Genomic DNA, 15,284 nt, shown 5'->3' on the forward strand with positions numbered 1-15,284 from the left:
AAAAAGGAAAAAAGGTAATAATGACAAAGAAATAAGTACGAAAAAGGTGAGGAAATAAAAAAATTTTTGTATATATATATATAAAAAAAAATTGAGTCTCTCTTGGCTTCCAAGGCACTGTGCGCTGCTGGAAATGAGCTGGGAGCTCCAGCAGCCTAGGCACGCACCCAGGCCTCCACCCGCCGCCAACTCCCCATCGGGGGGTCGCGCAGGTGTGGGCCCTACCTTTTCCTGTGGGCACCCGGGATTCGGGATTCACGCAGCCAGTGCAGGGAGCAAGATGTGCCGTGGGAATGCAGTGCGTGGTCCCGTTCCCAAAACCAAGTTCGCAATGCACGCCTCTGGCGCAGCTGCACCACTTCTCACTGGGAAGGGCGCACCCCTGGCGCAGCTAGCGCAGCGCGCCCCTGGCGCAACTGCAGCCACTGCTGATTCCCCGCCGAGATGGCTTAGGGCTGGAAGCTGTTCCTTCCCTTGAATTACCCTGGTTCGGGATTCCAGCTACCCAGCAGTTATCTATGGAGTGGGTTTCCCTCTCCAAGTGCGGCCAAGCGTTTTTTGCCTCTTCCCCAGAGACAGTACTATGGGCATGTTCAGACTCTCTGTCTCTTCCCTTTATCTCTCCGGCACCGCGTGCTTACCCCGCATTGAGCTGGGGCTCCTGCCTCCCCTGCACGTGCCGGACTGGCCCATTTTCAGATCTGCCCAGTTTGCACTCACTCACTCAGGTATCCTTGAGGTTCCCTTCTTTCTGGAGTCCGTATTCTCTCCTTCTGCTCTTGCAGATGAGACTAATGTCCCTCTCAGTTCGATAGATGGGGTGGACGGAATCTACAGAGCCATCTTGGCTCCTCCCTCTATGATTCTTTTTTCTACCTTCTTTTATTTTATGTTGAATTTATTTTCTCTTTTCATTTGCAATCCATTAATGATAAGAACACTAATTTTAACTCTAAGTGAAATGTTGTCCTCTCCCAGAAAAACAATTCTATTTTCTTATTAGTAGATCTATGTTACAAAAGAAATTTGTATTCAGTGGCTTGTCATTAATATATTTGCAGAAATTACTTTCTTAACTTATTAATAAGTACCTACATAATGTCCTTGACTTTGACCCTTGACAGAAGTTTAGAATGTATGTACTCTATTCTACTAGTGGTTGCTCTAGAAATCCAACTTGTATATATTATTTAATGAAGTCTAAGCTTAATAATATATCTTTACTTTCTTCCAGAACAATACAAGGAAATATTAATGTTATTTAAAGTTTGCTTCCCTTCTTCCAGCTTATATTTTAAGCTATATCTTGATTTTTCTTGTTCCCACAAACTGAACATTATTATTGTCATTGTTTTACATGGTCAGTGTTACTTAGCCTCATGCTTGCCATTTGTTTAGTCAAGCATTTCTTGTCACATTTTATATTTTGAGAGTATTTCCTTTAAAACTTCTTTTAGTATGGGTTTGTTGTTGCTAAACCTCAGTTTTTACTTACCTAAAAAATGGCTTTATTTTATACTTATTCATTAAACATTGTTTTCATTTATAAAATTCTCAGTTGATTTTTTTTTTTTATATCTTCTGAGCACTCTCAAAAGTTCCACATTTCCTGGGTTGACACTGTAGTTGTTAATAAATTGTTGGGGCAGGTGGGTGGCTCAGTGGATTAAGCATCTGACTTCAGCTCAGGTCATGATCTCCTGGTTTGCAAGGTCGAGCCCACATTGGGCTCTGTGCTTAGAGCCCCGAGCCTGCTTCAGATTCTTCAGATTCTGTCTCCCTTTCTCTTTGCTTATCCCCCATCTGTGCTCTGTCTTTCAAAAAAAAATTGTTGATGTAATTTGTCATTTCTTTATAAACAGTTTACCTTTTTTCTCCAGCTGTTTTGAAAACACCCAGTGGTGTGCTGACAAATGTTTAGTAATGGCTCTCTCAGGAAAAAAAAAAAAAAAATATATATATATATATATATATAAAATATGTTTATTCTAAGTTTTACTGATAACATAGTATGTAGAGCACACAATGTACAAATAATAAAACATATACTACTTTTTGTTGTAAATTCCATTTAGCCAGTTGATTCTCATGAAATACTTTGACTAATTTTTACTAAACTCTTAGGCAATCTTTGATTACAATGGACAAAGATTCAATATGAATTCAATATGAATGTTGATTGATGTTTTCACTGACAGGAACAAGGAAGACAGAAATGAACAACAAAAGAATAGGGCTCACTTGGTCATCAATGACTTAAGCAACTTCTTTACTGAATCAGAAAATAATTTGTATTTATTTTTTATCCTTTTTATTTTTTAGTATATTCACAGCTTTAGTATATTCACACACAAGACAAGCAAGGCCTAGGAAAGTTCCAGCCATGAGCTTCCATTTGTTTTCTTCTAGTGGAATTGCATAGGAAGTGCTGACTTCTCCCAGTAACAATGTGTGACTGCATATGCGAACTATTGATATGAAAGAAGCTCGCCCAAACCTTGGTGTCCAGGACTTTGTTGGGGTCAGTTACAGAGACATGGTGGAGGGACCACATGGTTGCCTGGGTCTAGCCTTTCCAGAGGTCAAGTTGATACTACGTGGCTCAAAGACCCTGCTATAAATTACATTATAAATTGCACTATCTTTTGTAGTCCAAGGCCCCCAAGTAAACAAAGACACTCATCAGGATGCTCTAAGGCCTTCGAGGCCATTAGCTGGGCAAGAGTCTAAATTTCTTTGGGCAGAGTTAATTCTCTACTGCACAGGTCGGGTCCTAATTCTTGGCTCAGGCTTTCTTCTAGCAAAAAAAAATCATATTTGGAACAGCAATAGTATCAGTATGAATATACCTAACACTTGGAGGATCCAGTACAGTTTAGGGATAGATCTAAAGAAGCAACTAATCCATCCTATAAAGCTTTTACATGCATTTCCATATCTCTGTACTAATTTGATTATTTGTTGCCCCTTTGATCCAGTATTATTTGTACCTTATGATGATGTTGTTCGGACTGCTTAGCATAGAAATTAGTTGATAGTTAGCTAAATCCATTTCTTCCTCGGGCTAGTCATTTTTCCATTATTATTACATCTTGAGAAAGATTTGTCTCCTCATACATTTAATCATCAGTATCAGTATAATGACTTATTTACATATGGTAATTGACTGTACCAATGCCAGTGTTACAGCCATATTGCAGTATGGTTATGATACAATTCAGTTACAGAAAAAAAATCAGAATTTCTGTGGTATTTGTTAGGCCTTTCTAACAGAATCAGTTCATGAACAGATATTTTGGACAGATGTCATTACAATTGGCCATGATTCAGTTACTTATTTACAAGTCTGTCAGGGGTGAAGCTAAATGCCCTGCCTCAGTTTACAGACTTGCAGTGAAACTGGATTTCATTGTGTGCTATTACATAGCAGGGCCTACTTTCCATCTAAAGGGACACAGAGGGTATCCAAAATAGTTACTTTACCTGTTCTTTGTACTACTAGATATCTTATTCTGATCTGTTCCCTAGGCAAGGGCCATCAGTGGTGCAGTGTAAATTACAAGTCCTCCAGAGAATTTCTGTATTTGGAGATCCATAAAATTCCCATAGGCATGCCCCACTGAGCAGCTACAAGGGAGAGTCATTGCCCATGAGTACTTCAGGTTTCATCTGTATTAAAATAGTAAAAAGGCCATTGAATTAGGATACAGGCACTTTCCCAACATGGGGTCCAAGCATGATCCAGATTATTGTTTTACTCTTCCTAACTCCATTAGCTTCCTAGGGCTGCCATCACAAAATGTCATAAACAGGGAAGATTCAAAACAATAGAAATTTATTGTCTTGCAATTCTGAAGGCTAGAAATCTGAAGGGAAGGTGGTGGCAGGGTAATTCTCTCTCTGTAGGTTCTGGAGAAAGATCCTTTCTTGCTCCTTCTAGCTTCATCTGTTTGGCAGCAAGACTTGGTGTTCCTCACTTTGTAGATGCATCACTTTTTAGATACTAGAACATTTCCTCAGTTTATCATACTACTAGTTGCAGTGTAACAACTCCAAACAGGACACTTTCAAATTTAATCTGTATTATTAACATTTTCACCATGACTTTGATAAGTTTAGATAACCAACAGTCAGTTGGTCCCTGATTTGTAGCATTTGCTGATATGTGTAGTATAAATACTCCCATCAGGCTATCAATATGACATCACTGAATGCAGAGTTGGAAGCAATATGCAGTAGCACACCATTATATTATATTTCTATGATACAGATATAATTGATATAACTAACCTCAAAAACATAGATAATAGGGAAATATAACAAAACAATTAAGAAGGTGGTAAGTTTTAGCTTCGGATTCTGTGACTCCCTTCTCTCTCTGCCTCACCCCACTCGTGGTCTCTCTCTCTCTCTCTCTCAAAAGTAAATAAACTTTAAAAAAAAAGAAGGTGGTAAGTTTTGAGTATTTAATGCCTTTGTTTTTAATATATTATTCAATTGTGTATTTGTGCAGTAGAGTATTTAAATAAATAATGGCTGCAGTTAACAATCAGCTTGCAGAATTCCTGAAAATTTACCAATAAACTCTTTCAAGTCAACATGAGCTAGATCCAGCACACCACCATTACTTCCAGCTTTTAATTCATTGGCCTTCCTGAATGTTAGGATTCATGTCTTTCATCAACTCTGGAAATAGGCAGCCATTATTTATTTAAATACTCTACTGCTTTTCTAAAAGTCTATTCCATTCCTAAGAGGGCTTTCAAATTCACCTTATTTTTAATTTCTACTTATTTCTTACTTATACTTTTGATCCTTTCTTCTCTTTAAGCAAATTAAAGACTACACCAATTAAAATACTTACATCCTCTTTTTGATAATTTCAATACCTTCAGTCTTTCAGATATGTTTTCATAGTTTGTTTCTTCTCCAGATTCTTACTTTTGGCTTACTTCATGTTTTGGGATTTTCATTTGTGAGCTCGTAACTACTCACAATCTTTTTAGAATACCTTTTTAAAGTAATGTGCATTTTGGCCACACTGTGTGAAGATAGACTTGTGGTTAGTTCTCAGGGAGACTCCTCCCACCCATTTCATCTTTCATGCAGGGCCAAGGAAGCAAGCTAAAATTTATGGTTTTCCTCTGTGGGGAAAGATAATTTTTTAGTTCACCCAACAAAGGTGTCATTTTTAAAAATAGCTGCTCCATTCATAGGTCTCTGTTCTGACCTCCCATGTTTTTGTTCTAATCCCTGTACTCCCTCAAAACTCTAGTTCTAGGCTGCCAAGGATGGGCAGACAGCCTTTAGAAACTTCTCATCAGTTCTGTTCCTCACTGGATTAGTGCTTTCTCATACATCTTAATTTGCTGCCAGCCTTTGCTATGTACTACAATGATGATTTTTATATTTTACCTATCATTTTTTAAATATTTTGTGCCAGGAATGTTTCTTTGAACATCTGGTCTACCATATTGCTGATTACCCATGTTTATGACTTAATTGGGTATTCAACTCATGTGGAAAAGTATAGGAAGCAGGGAGACCAACTAAGAGGCTGATGTAATAGTTCAGGCTAATGATAAGAAGACCTGAATTAAAGAAAATTGCAACAGAAGGGGAGAGAGGAAGCTGAGTGGAGGATGGTCTCTGAAGAGCTTTGGCAGGGTGTAGTACCAGGAAGTTGGGTGAGAGAAGAGAAGCCGGACTAACTGCAAGGTCTCTAGCTCAGTATCTTAATTGTTAGAGATACGCCTCGCAAATGCATTTGAAGTATTCTCCCAAATAAATCTGAATGGGATCTAATGTGTTTCAAAACCCCATTACTTTTTAAAAATGTGTTTACAGGCATGGAAAGAAGAACAAGATCGATTAGCTGAAGAGGAACGCTTAAAGGAAGAAAAAAAAGCAGAAAAGAAGAGTAAGGAACCTGGCAAAAGGAAAGGCAAGGAAAAAGTAGAGAACGAAGACAATAAGACTTTGAAGAAAAAATCTCTTTTGAAGGAGAAACATAAAGAAGAGGAAATGAAGATCCCAGAAATAACACAGGAGCCCCCCAAGCACCCAGAACCTGAGATTGTTTATCCGGTAAAAATCAATGTTCTAAAAAGCCTCATTGAGTCCTTACTCATTGTTTTGGGAAAAACACAGCATCTGTGGAAACACAAGGTTTTCCCAGTCTTCACTGACTCCACTGAAGGCCTTGGAGTTTCCTCTAGCATAGATGATCTTACACCCTACTCTACCCTCTAATGCCAAGGACATTCTTTATCAGTCACAAAGACAAGAACACCCTGAGGCCAGTTTTCTATGTGTGCCCTGAAGCTAAGTTACTAAGGGCAGGAGAATGGAGATTTGACCCAAAAACATTCATTTAGGTTAGTGTAAATAAGTAACTATGGAAGATCACAGTGAGCACAGACGTTGATGGTGTTTGTCTCCATGACAGGGCTTGCTGAGTTGGCACCCATGTTTTTTGCTTGTTTGCTCTGGTAAAACCTTTAAGATTTAATAGATGGAGGCAGAGGTGAGAGGAAAGAGAGATACCAAGTTACGGACCCAAGAGAGCCTTTATTGGAGTCTGTAATTCCTGGGCGAGGTTCCGTGACTCCGGGAGTGGGGAGTCAGGGAAGTCGCACCTGGTATGGGAGAGCAAGGTGTTTTATGGGTGCAGGAGTTCCAGGTTTGATCTCAGGTGGGCCAATAGCCAAGTAGGGGCATCTTTGGACTGTGGCAGGATTCAATTGGCTGTTCACTTCGGTGGGGTGGGGGATGCTGGAATTCCATGGCAAGGCATTCCAGTTTGAGACAGTCCAGATTGGAGAGTCGGGGTCATAGGTCCCTGGCGGTGCCTGGAACTATTATCTGACCTGAAATAAAATGGCCGCTGGTGCTTTTCAAACAGCGCGGGTCATTCCAGGTTGGCAGGTGGGGGTCGTCAGTGCACGCAGCTCTCCACAGCCAAGTGGCCGCTCAGTCTCCCTCCCATTGCAACTCTTACAAAACCTTCTCTTGACCAGTCTCTCCCTCAAGAGTCTTATGAGGAAAACCTAACAGGAAAGAAATGGATAAAAATGAAACAGCCCTTGTCCTTTCTAGCTACTACTCTAAGCCACTTCTCAGCCATTAACTTGCATCACAATCACTTGGAGCACTATTGGCAACATTTAGTAAAAAAAAAAATGCTTTTACCATAGGACTTCCAAATACATAGTGTGTCAAGAAATAAAGTTCCTCAATGTATCAGCTCACTTTAAACAGAAAATTAACAGCCAAAGAAAGAAATACTGATTTCTTCTCCCACTGCTTTTCAATCATACAGTGATTTGATTTACACTAGGGTGTCAGGGCGCTCCAGTGAACAGGTTTTAAGATGATGGACCTCCTTTAATTCTGCCTGTCACTGTAATACCACAGGAGATGCTAGAGATAATATGGACGGCAGCCTCTGAGTCTACAAGCAGAAGTTAAGCTTACAGCAACTTGAACCGGCTCAGGGCGATGAGCTGATTTTTGTCAATTGTCAATTGCACTCAAAGCATGATGTTTTCCCTTCTAGTTTCGCGGATACAATATGGGAGATATACCCATTCAAATCTCAGGAACAAATTCTTATCTATATCCTTCGGATGGAGGGCGGATTGAAGTAGAGAAGACAGTATTTGAAAAAGGTACATTTTGAAGACAGTTGGTTAACGGCTTACAAGATAGTAACCCCATCGAGGGGTCTCATGGCCTCGAACCATGAGTGATCACGATAGGTGGGGTGGTGATGGGCCCACTGCATTCTCAGACTTCACCTTCTTCTGTTATAACCTCCTGCAGGGCATGGGCCGGGTGAGAGGTTAGCTGGGACACTCTGTGAAGAAAATTCCAGCTGTGAGAGTCTTAAAATAGTTCTGTGTGATCAGGAAATAAATCGTAACTACAACAAGCAAAGAGCTAATTAGTAATATTAATTGCAGCACGTAATAACATCTCAGAAATCAAGCACACACGGTGACTTTCGAGCAAATTTCTGGTTTAGTTTCTGCAGCACAGAGCTTGGGGGCATTGCCGCCGAGGTCAGTTATTTGAGCTACAGAGAAGTTGCTTCTGGATTCAGAAATCTGTGAGTGGGAGAAGAATCTGAGGGGTGCCCCAAGGAGGACCTAATCTGGAAACAACCTGAAGGAAATGCACATTTTCCCCCAGGAACATATCAGGGACATCTTTGAAGGCTTATCTTTTCACTGAGGTTTAAAGATCTCTCAGGTGGATTAGAAAATCGGGGCTTATTTGACAGTTGATTGTCTCTGAGAGCAGTGAGGAGGTCCGCGTGGAAGACTTTGTTTGGTGTCCACAGGTCACGCCCCCCGGGAGTGAGCAGCATGGGCTCCTCCTGTTCCTGCATTCCGCCTGACACCGGCTAACCCTCTTCTCCTTCCCCCTCCTTCTCCTCTCCCTACCTCCCTCTCTCAATCCCTCTCTCTTACCTCTCTCTTTCTTGTCATCTAATAACTAGCCATTTAATGAAGAAATCATTGCAACAGTTAGACGCTGTTCCCTGTATAAAATCATGGCTCAAGCTGAAGCATTATTAGATAGAAACTGCCATATCAAACAAAAGGTCACACCATAAATTTCTAAAATCAAAAAACCTGAAAGTTATTCAAATTATTTAAACAGTAGTTGATGGTACAACTTACATCAAATGTCAAGCCGTTTTATTATATAAAGTTTGTTTATTTAAAACATGGCAGGGATTGTGATTAATATACAGGTACACATATTTATATTATATGTTTTAGCATTTGATATTTTGAATACCATCCTTGGGTAGAGGGCACAATGAGTAGTCAGTAAAAATGGAGCTTAGAATTACATAACTGAGAAAACTACTGGACTCAAGTTTTGAAATGTTACATTCTATTTTCAATAACTATTCCTCGCTCCCATCAAGATTTGTATATGCATACATTTATTAGTTTCAAGTGGATCACAGTAAATAAAGTATTTTTATCCTAATCCTATCAGTTTTGAGAGATGGTAGCCCTGTCAAAATTGAAAAGAATAAGCTGAATTTAAAAAAGAAGAAAAAGCTGAGAAAGGGCACCAAAAATGAATCAGAACACCAGAAGAGAGAATGGGCCATTAGGAAAATGCTTATTTGCTGCTATTAACGTTAATAACTATCCTAACTAATTGATGTAATTCTTTATAAATTATAAAACCCTTTCACATCAGCTAACTCATGTGATTAATTACAAATCTGAGTGTAGGTAACATTGGCCAATGTATTTTCTCTTTTGTAATTTGATTAGAAAGTCAGAAAACATGGGTACCTAAGTGGCTCAGTCAGTTAAGTGTCTGACTTCAGCTCGGGTCATGATCTTAGAGTTCATGAGTTTGAGCCCCATGTCCGGCTCTGTGCTATCAGCTTGGAGCCTGGAGCCAGCTTTAGATTCTGTGTCTCCCTCTCTCTCTACCCCTCCCCTGCTTGCACTCTGTCTCTCTCTCTCCCTCAAAATAAATTAACATTAAAAAAATGTTTTTAAAGGAAGTCTGCAAACATGTCCCTGATCCATTTGCCATTTATTTCTGGGATTCCACCATCACTCTCTTACTGTAGGCATCTTTTCATAAAATAATGATATCTGTAGGTGTTTCCACTTCCTGGCGAACATTCTGTGCTGCATTATTTACATGTCCTGTCAAGGGCCTTGATGGGGCATGATCAGTAGCCCATCTTCCATCCTCTGGCTTTCCCCAGGACCAACTTTTATCAAAGTGATTGTGAAAAAGGACAACCACACTTTTATAATTCATTTAAAAGACCCTAAGAAAATTGTGAGAAAGGAAAAAAAAGAAAAGGAGAGGTCTTCAGAAGATGAGAAAGAAGAGAGAGAGGAAGAGCAAAATCTTCAAACGGGTAAGTAGCTGCCTCTTTGTGTGAGTGGAGGTCAGTATTCCAGCGATGCGTCCGACCCATCCATCTGATGGTGACACACGTGTCTCTACCACTTAGCAATTTTTCCAGATGGTAAGGCAAACGTTTTGCCATTCTGCTTATGTACATTTCCCCGAAGGTGTACATACATTGCGCACACAGCCCGTGGATAGTGGGCTGCTCACTTGGTTTTTCCCCATCTGGATATCCTGCTCTTGGGTCTGGTTGTCATACAGAGTCTGTAGAGGTGGCTGCCTTGAAATAGCAATGTGGCATTTGCACTGTCCATCCTTGTCTGAATCTTGTTTTACACAACTTGTACCAAGTGCAGTCTCTAGGACTTGGTTCTCATTAATTGATTTCTACTAAAGTTTCATCTTTCTCCAATATTATGATGGGATTTCCTTCTGTGCTCTATCACTTAGTTCTCCTCATGGTATCAAATTTTTTAGGTGATGAAGACAAGAGAAAAATCCTATAGTCAGTCTTAAATGTCTCTACCTCTGGTAGTTGGAGCTCCAAGTGGATATCCTTTGATTACACACCATGAAACTTCCTGATAACACTATTTAATATCTCCAGCATTACCTGGGAAAACCACATGCTTCCTGCCCAATGTGATGGATTATACCTGCAAAAGGAGAAGAGTTAATTAATAAAATGTTTTGAACTCAAATTAGTAATAAGATACATAACTAAATCTTACCAATAGATTCAGTTATGATCACAGTGTTCTCCAAACTTGAGAACACAATGCTTGACAAGTTTGAATGTACCCAAAAACTTAAAACAGACATTTTAAAATTACTTTTGTTTGTTTTGCCTGATATAAGAATATGTGGTTTATTATTTTTAAAAAATTAGGAAATTAGAATATTTAAAGAAAAATAACATTTGCCCATAATTCTATCACCCCAGTGGTAATCACTATTGTAATGCATTTCTTACTTTATCATCATGAACATTTTCTTATTCATTAAATATTCTTTGAAAACAAAGTTTTCTAATGATTTTGTAGTGATTTATTGGTATATACAGATATATCAATAATTTACTTAATCACACCCATGTTTTTATATACATGATTTCCACTTTGCACTGACTTTTGCTTACATGTCTTTTTAGTAAGATGGAAGTTTTCTTGACTTGATTTTGTCTTTTAGGAAAATCAGGTGCAGAGAATAAAGCTGTCAGCAAGTTTGGGTCTTTTACTGCCACCTTGGAAAATGGCATCTGCCTCTCAATCAGTTACTATGGGCCAAGTGGAATGACACCAGGTAAAATAAACACAACAGCAAGACTAAGTGTCCCATGACCAAGCGTATCTGCCCACCCCCACCCTGCTCACCTGTCGATAAACATGTTCTGACTTAATGCCCCTCTTTTCCTGAAAAGTCGGAATATATATACGTGTGAGTGTGTCTATATATGAGTGAATTTACATGTATGTATGTGTATAATCTTTCATACAGATAGTAATAGTTCTTTGACATTTGCAAAAGAAATTGTCATATAATTTTACAAATAATCACATATATTTATAAAATTTTATAGATAGGTAGATGGGTAGATAATTTCAGTTATCTTTGTTAACTAGCCCAGGAAAATAAGTCTATTAGGTGGTACCCAAAAAAGCATGATTTCTCAAGGAATCCTCTTGGTTTTCCACATAATAATATTTTTACGAATTCTGTGATTGTGGAATCTCAGTGTGCTACAGAACTTAACAGCCTTAAAGGAGCCATTCACTGGACATTTGAAGAATTCCTTTACCCCACTTTTAATGAACAAATTCTCCAACTGGAAGCTATTTCCTTACAAACCACAGAATAATATGTCACCTAACCAAGAACCAACTAGTAAATCTTGTGGGTTCCCATTCATTTTACAGGGATCTAAACACACAGATTTATTTTTTTTTAAAGTTTACAAAAGCAAAAGATAATCCCTATCCTGTATAGCTTTAAAACTATGTGTATACCATGGTGATCCAACTATCTGCCTTACTGTTTAAATCTTTTTCTGCAGAGACAATATTTCATTGGATCATAACAATCTTGCTTACCTTGTACAAAATGTTGCAGTACTCTAGTGAGTTAGAGGGCCCATTAAATTTGTTAGTATTTTTGCTTTCTCTGAGGTTTTGTCTTTTCATCTTGTATTTGGTTTGTTTCTGAGCCAGCACTTGAAGTCATTCTGTGCCTAACAAATTATGTATTAAATCTGTTATCATAACAGTCACTAAAAAATCCTATCCATTCTTATCATGATTTCAGATTAAGACATTTACACTCTACTCTCAACTCTACTGCTATAGTTTCTTAATCGATTTCCTTATTTTTTAAATTTAATCCTTAAGTTACTGTACAATTATTCCATTTAAAACAAATGTTCCTAATTTCAAGTTATAGTACTGCATTTGAAACTGTTTACAGTGTGAAAGAAATGGAAAGGCATGCCAATGCTCATGGATTGGAAGAACAAACATTGTTCAAATGTCTATACTATAAACACTATAGTAAAATAAGTCAGTCAGAGAAAGAAAAATACCATATAATTTCACTCGTATGTGGAATTTGAGAAATGAAACAAGCAAGCAAAGGGAAAAAAGAGAGAGAAATCAAGAGATGGACTTCTAAGAAATAGACTTTTAGTTATAGAGAACAGTTAGGGATTAAGGAGTACACTTGTCATGATGAGCATAAGATGGCGTATGGAATTGTTAAATCACTGTATTGTACACCTAATATACTAATATAACTATGAAACTAATATAGCAATGTATGTTAACTAACTGGAATTACATAAAACTTTTTTAAAAAGTAATGTTTTACTTTTTACTATTAAAAATATTTAAGGCATAAGTCTTTATAAAAAATATAAACTCCTTAAGTATGCACATAATAGTCATATTGAAGAACTCTTATCTGCTAATAACTAAACAAACTTCCAATCCAGTTATCCCCCCCTCATTGGGTATATGCAGCTTTCCAGAGATTATTCATCTTGCTTAACTGAAACTTTATACCCATTAAAATCTCCTCATTTCCTTCTCCCCAAACCCTGGCACCACCAGTTTCCTCTTTGATTCTATGAATTTGAGTATTTTAGATAACTCATATAAATGGAATCATATAGTAGCTCTCTTTCTGTGACTGGATTATTTTGCTAAGCATAATTTCCTCAAGGATCCATCAATGTGGTTATATGTTGCAGAATTTCCTTCCTTTTCAAGACTGAATAGTATTCTGCTCTATGTATATAGCACATTTTATTTATCCATTTATCTGTTGATGGACATCTGGGTTGTTTCCACCTACCCTATTCTTTTTGTGACTTTTAGTACCTTGAATGCTTTCTCTTATCTCTGGCCATTTGCTCATGATTTGCCTCTTGCTCAGAACACTTTCTCCTGCTACCTGTGCCACTACTTACAGCAATTAAACTTCCTCTCATCCTTGAGGTCTCAGCTTACAGATTTCTTGCTCTGAGAAAGCCTTCACAGACCCAGTGGCAGTAGCATATGAACTGGGTCTTTGGAAGTGAGGAGGAATTGCCTAAGCAAAGAATCAAAGAAAGGGAATTCTAATTACTAAGAATAACATGTGCAAAACCTCAGTAACATAAAAGCATGACATGCTTATGGAAAGGTAAACTGTGCAGTATAGCCAAAGTATAGGTTGTATGGAGGCATTTTGTGTTTGGTTCCCTTCTTTTGTGTTCCAAAGGATGACTGTACTTCCTCTGTCACAGATGTAACACATGCCATTGTACCTGAAGGTTGTTTCAATTGCCTACCAATTACATTATAAATTCCCTGTCTTTTTCATCATTGGTTACCCAACTCCCAGTTGATAATAGTAGGTACTCAATATATATTTACTGAATGAGTAAGTGGATGGGGATGAGAGAAAGGAGTTTCCAGCTGCCTATAACTGGACACCATTTACAATACTTGCTGTACTTCCTAGGGGGTCAGGGTTCTTGCTGACACTGAGCCATGATGATGAATGAAACCATAGCACTTCCACTAAAAAAAACTCATGGTCTAATGGGGAGAGAAAACATAAATAGAGAAATAATGGAGAAGTGCTAGAAATTATATATAAACAGAGTACTGGGGGCAGCTAGAAACTACTTCAGAGAGAAAACATAGCATCTGAGGTGTCACTTTAGAGATGAATGGGAACCATCCAGACAGAGCAACTAGGAAAGGGAATTATAGATAGTAAGAACCATTTGTATAAATGTACCATTGTGTAAAAACATGCCATCTTTAAAGAAAGGTGAAAGGTTGAGTGTGGCTGCCGTGGAGGAAGGTGAACCCTGTATGCCCTATAAGATCAGTGATCGTCAGAGGTGTTTAAGTAAGGGAAGGGAAGTGACATGATTGAATTTCACATTAGGAATATAATTTTAGTGATAATTTGAAAAATCCACTGGAATGATGATATTGGAGGTGTCATACCAGTTAGGAAACTGCTGCAGAAAGAGTAAACTCTCTTTTAAAAGAAATTTCTGATGGCTTGGTGACTGGTTGGATGTGTAGGGACAGTCAAAAAGAGAAAATGCAAATACCTCACTTTCTAACTTGGGAAATGAGGGACTTGATTGGTCATTAAGTGAGACTGAGTACACACGAGGTTTTCCTTTACTAAGAAAAGAGAAAATCACTGAATTTGAAATGTCTCCAGTAACACAACCAGAGGGAGATGTCTAAAGCCAGTTGGAGCAATTTTGATGGGGATTACATTGAATGTGTAGATTGCTTTGGATAGTAATGACATTTTCACAATGTTTATTCTTCTGATCCATGAACAGGGAATATTTTTCCATTTCTTGGTGTCTTCTTCAATCTCTTTCATAAGTTTTCTATAGTTTTCATCATATAGGTCTTTTACATCCTTGGTTAAGTTTACTCCTAGGTATTTGATGGGTTTTCGTGCAATCGTGAATGGGATCAGTTTCTTAATTTCTCTTTTGGCTGCTTCATTTTTGGTATATAGGAATGCAACTGATTTCTGTACATTGATTTTGTATCCTGCGACTTTACTGAATTCATTGATCAGTTCTAGAAGGCTTCTGGTGGAGTCGATTGGATTTTCCATTTAGAATATCATGTCATCTGCAAAAAGGGACAGTTTGACGTCTTCCTTGCCAATTCTGATGCCTTTTATTTCTTTTTGTTGTCTGATTGCTGATGCTAGGACTTCCAGCACTATGTTAAACAACAGTGGTGAGAGTGGGCACCCCTGTCGTGTTCCTGATCTCAGGGGGAAAGCTCTCAGTTTTTCCCCATTGAGGATGATATTAGCTGTGGGTTTTTCATAAACTGCTCTTATAATGTTTAGGTAAC

General features: G+C 38.3%; 1 protein-coding gene and 1 long non-coding RNA gene across 10 annotated transcripts in view; one reads left to right on the forward strand and one right to left on the reverse strand.

Moving 5' to 3' along the window:
* The window catches only part of SPAG17 (sperm associated antigen 17), a 224,761-nt gene that overhangs the window by 123,679 nt on the left and 85,798 nt on the right, over positions 1-15,284 (forward strand). The window contains exons 21-24 of the mRNA XM_029945849.1: positions 5,848-6,087; positions 7,559-7,670; positions 9,752-9,910; positions 11,092-11,205. Of these exons, the coding sequence (XP_029801709.1) occupies positions 5,848-6,087; positions 7,559-7,670; positions 9,752-9,910; positions 11,092-11,205 (625 nt within the window). The remainder of the gene's footprint in view (positions 1-5,847; positions 6,088-7,558; positions 7,671-9,751; positions 9,911-11,091; positions 11,206-15,284) is intronic.
* The window catches only part of LOC115297712, a 32,116-nt gene continuing 23,656 nt past the window's right edge, over positions 6,825-15,284 (reverse strand). For 5 of the 9 annotated variants that reach the window (XR_003911472.1, XR_003911468.1, XR_003911469.1 and 2 more), the window contains 5 exons: positions 13,364-13,485; positions 11,994-12,130; positions 10,430-10,559; positions 7,704-7,858; positions 6,825-7,049 (listed from right to left, as the gene is read on the reverse strand). This is a non-coding gene — a long non-coding RNA (uncharacterized LOC115297712). The remainder of the gene's footprint in view (positions 7,050-7,703; positions 7,859-10,429; positions 10,560-11,993; positions 12,131-13,363; positions 13,486-15,284) is intronic. The other 4 variants (XR_003911471.1, XR_003911470.1, XR_003911473.1 and 1 more) reach the window with 4 other exon arrangements.

The sequence above is a fragment of the Suricata suricatta genome, chromosome 8 (genome assembly GCF_006229205.1).
Source record: "Suricata suricatta isolate VVHF042 chromosome 8, meerkat_22Aug2017_6uvM2_HiC, whole genome shotgun sequence".
Lineage (NCBI taxonomy): Eukaryota > Metazoa > Chordata > Mammalia > Carnivora > Herpestidae > Suricata > Suricata suricatta.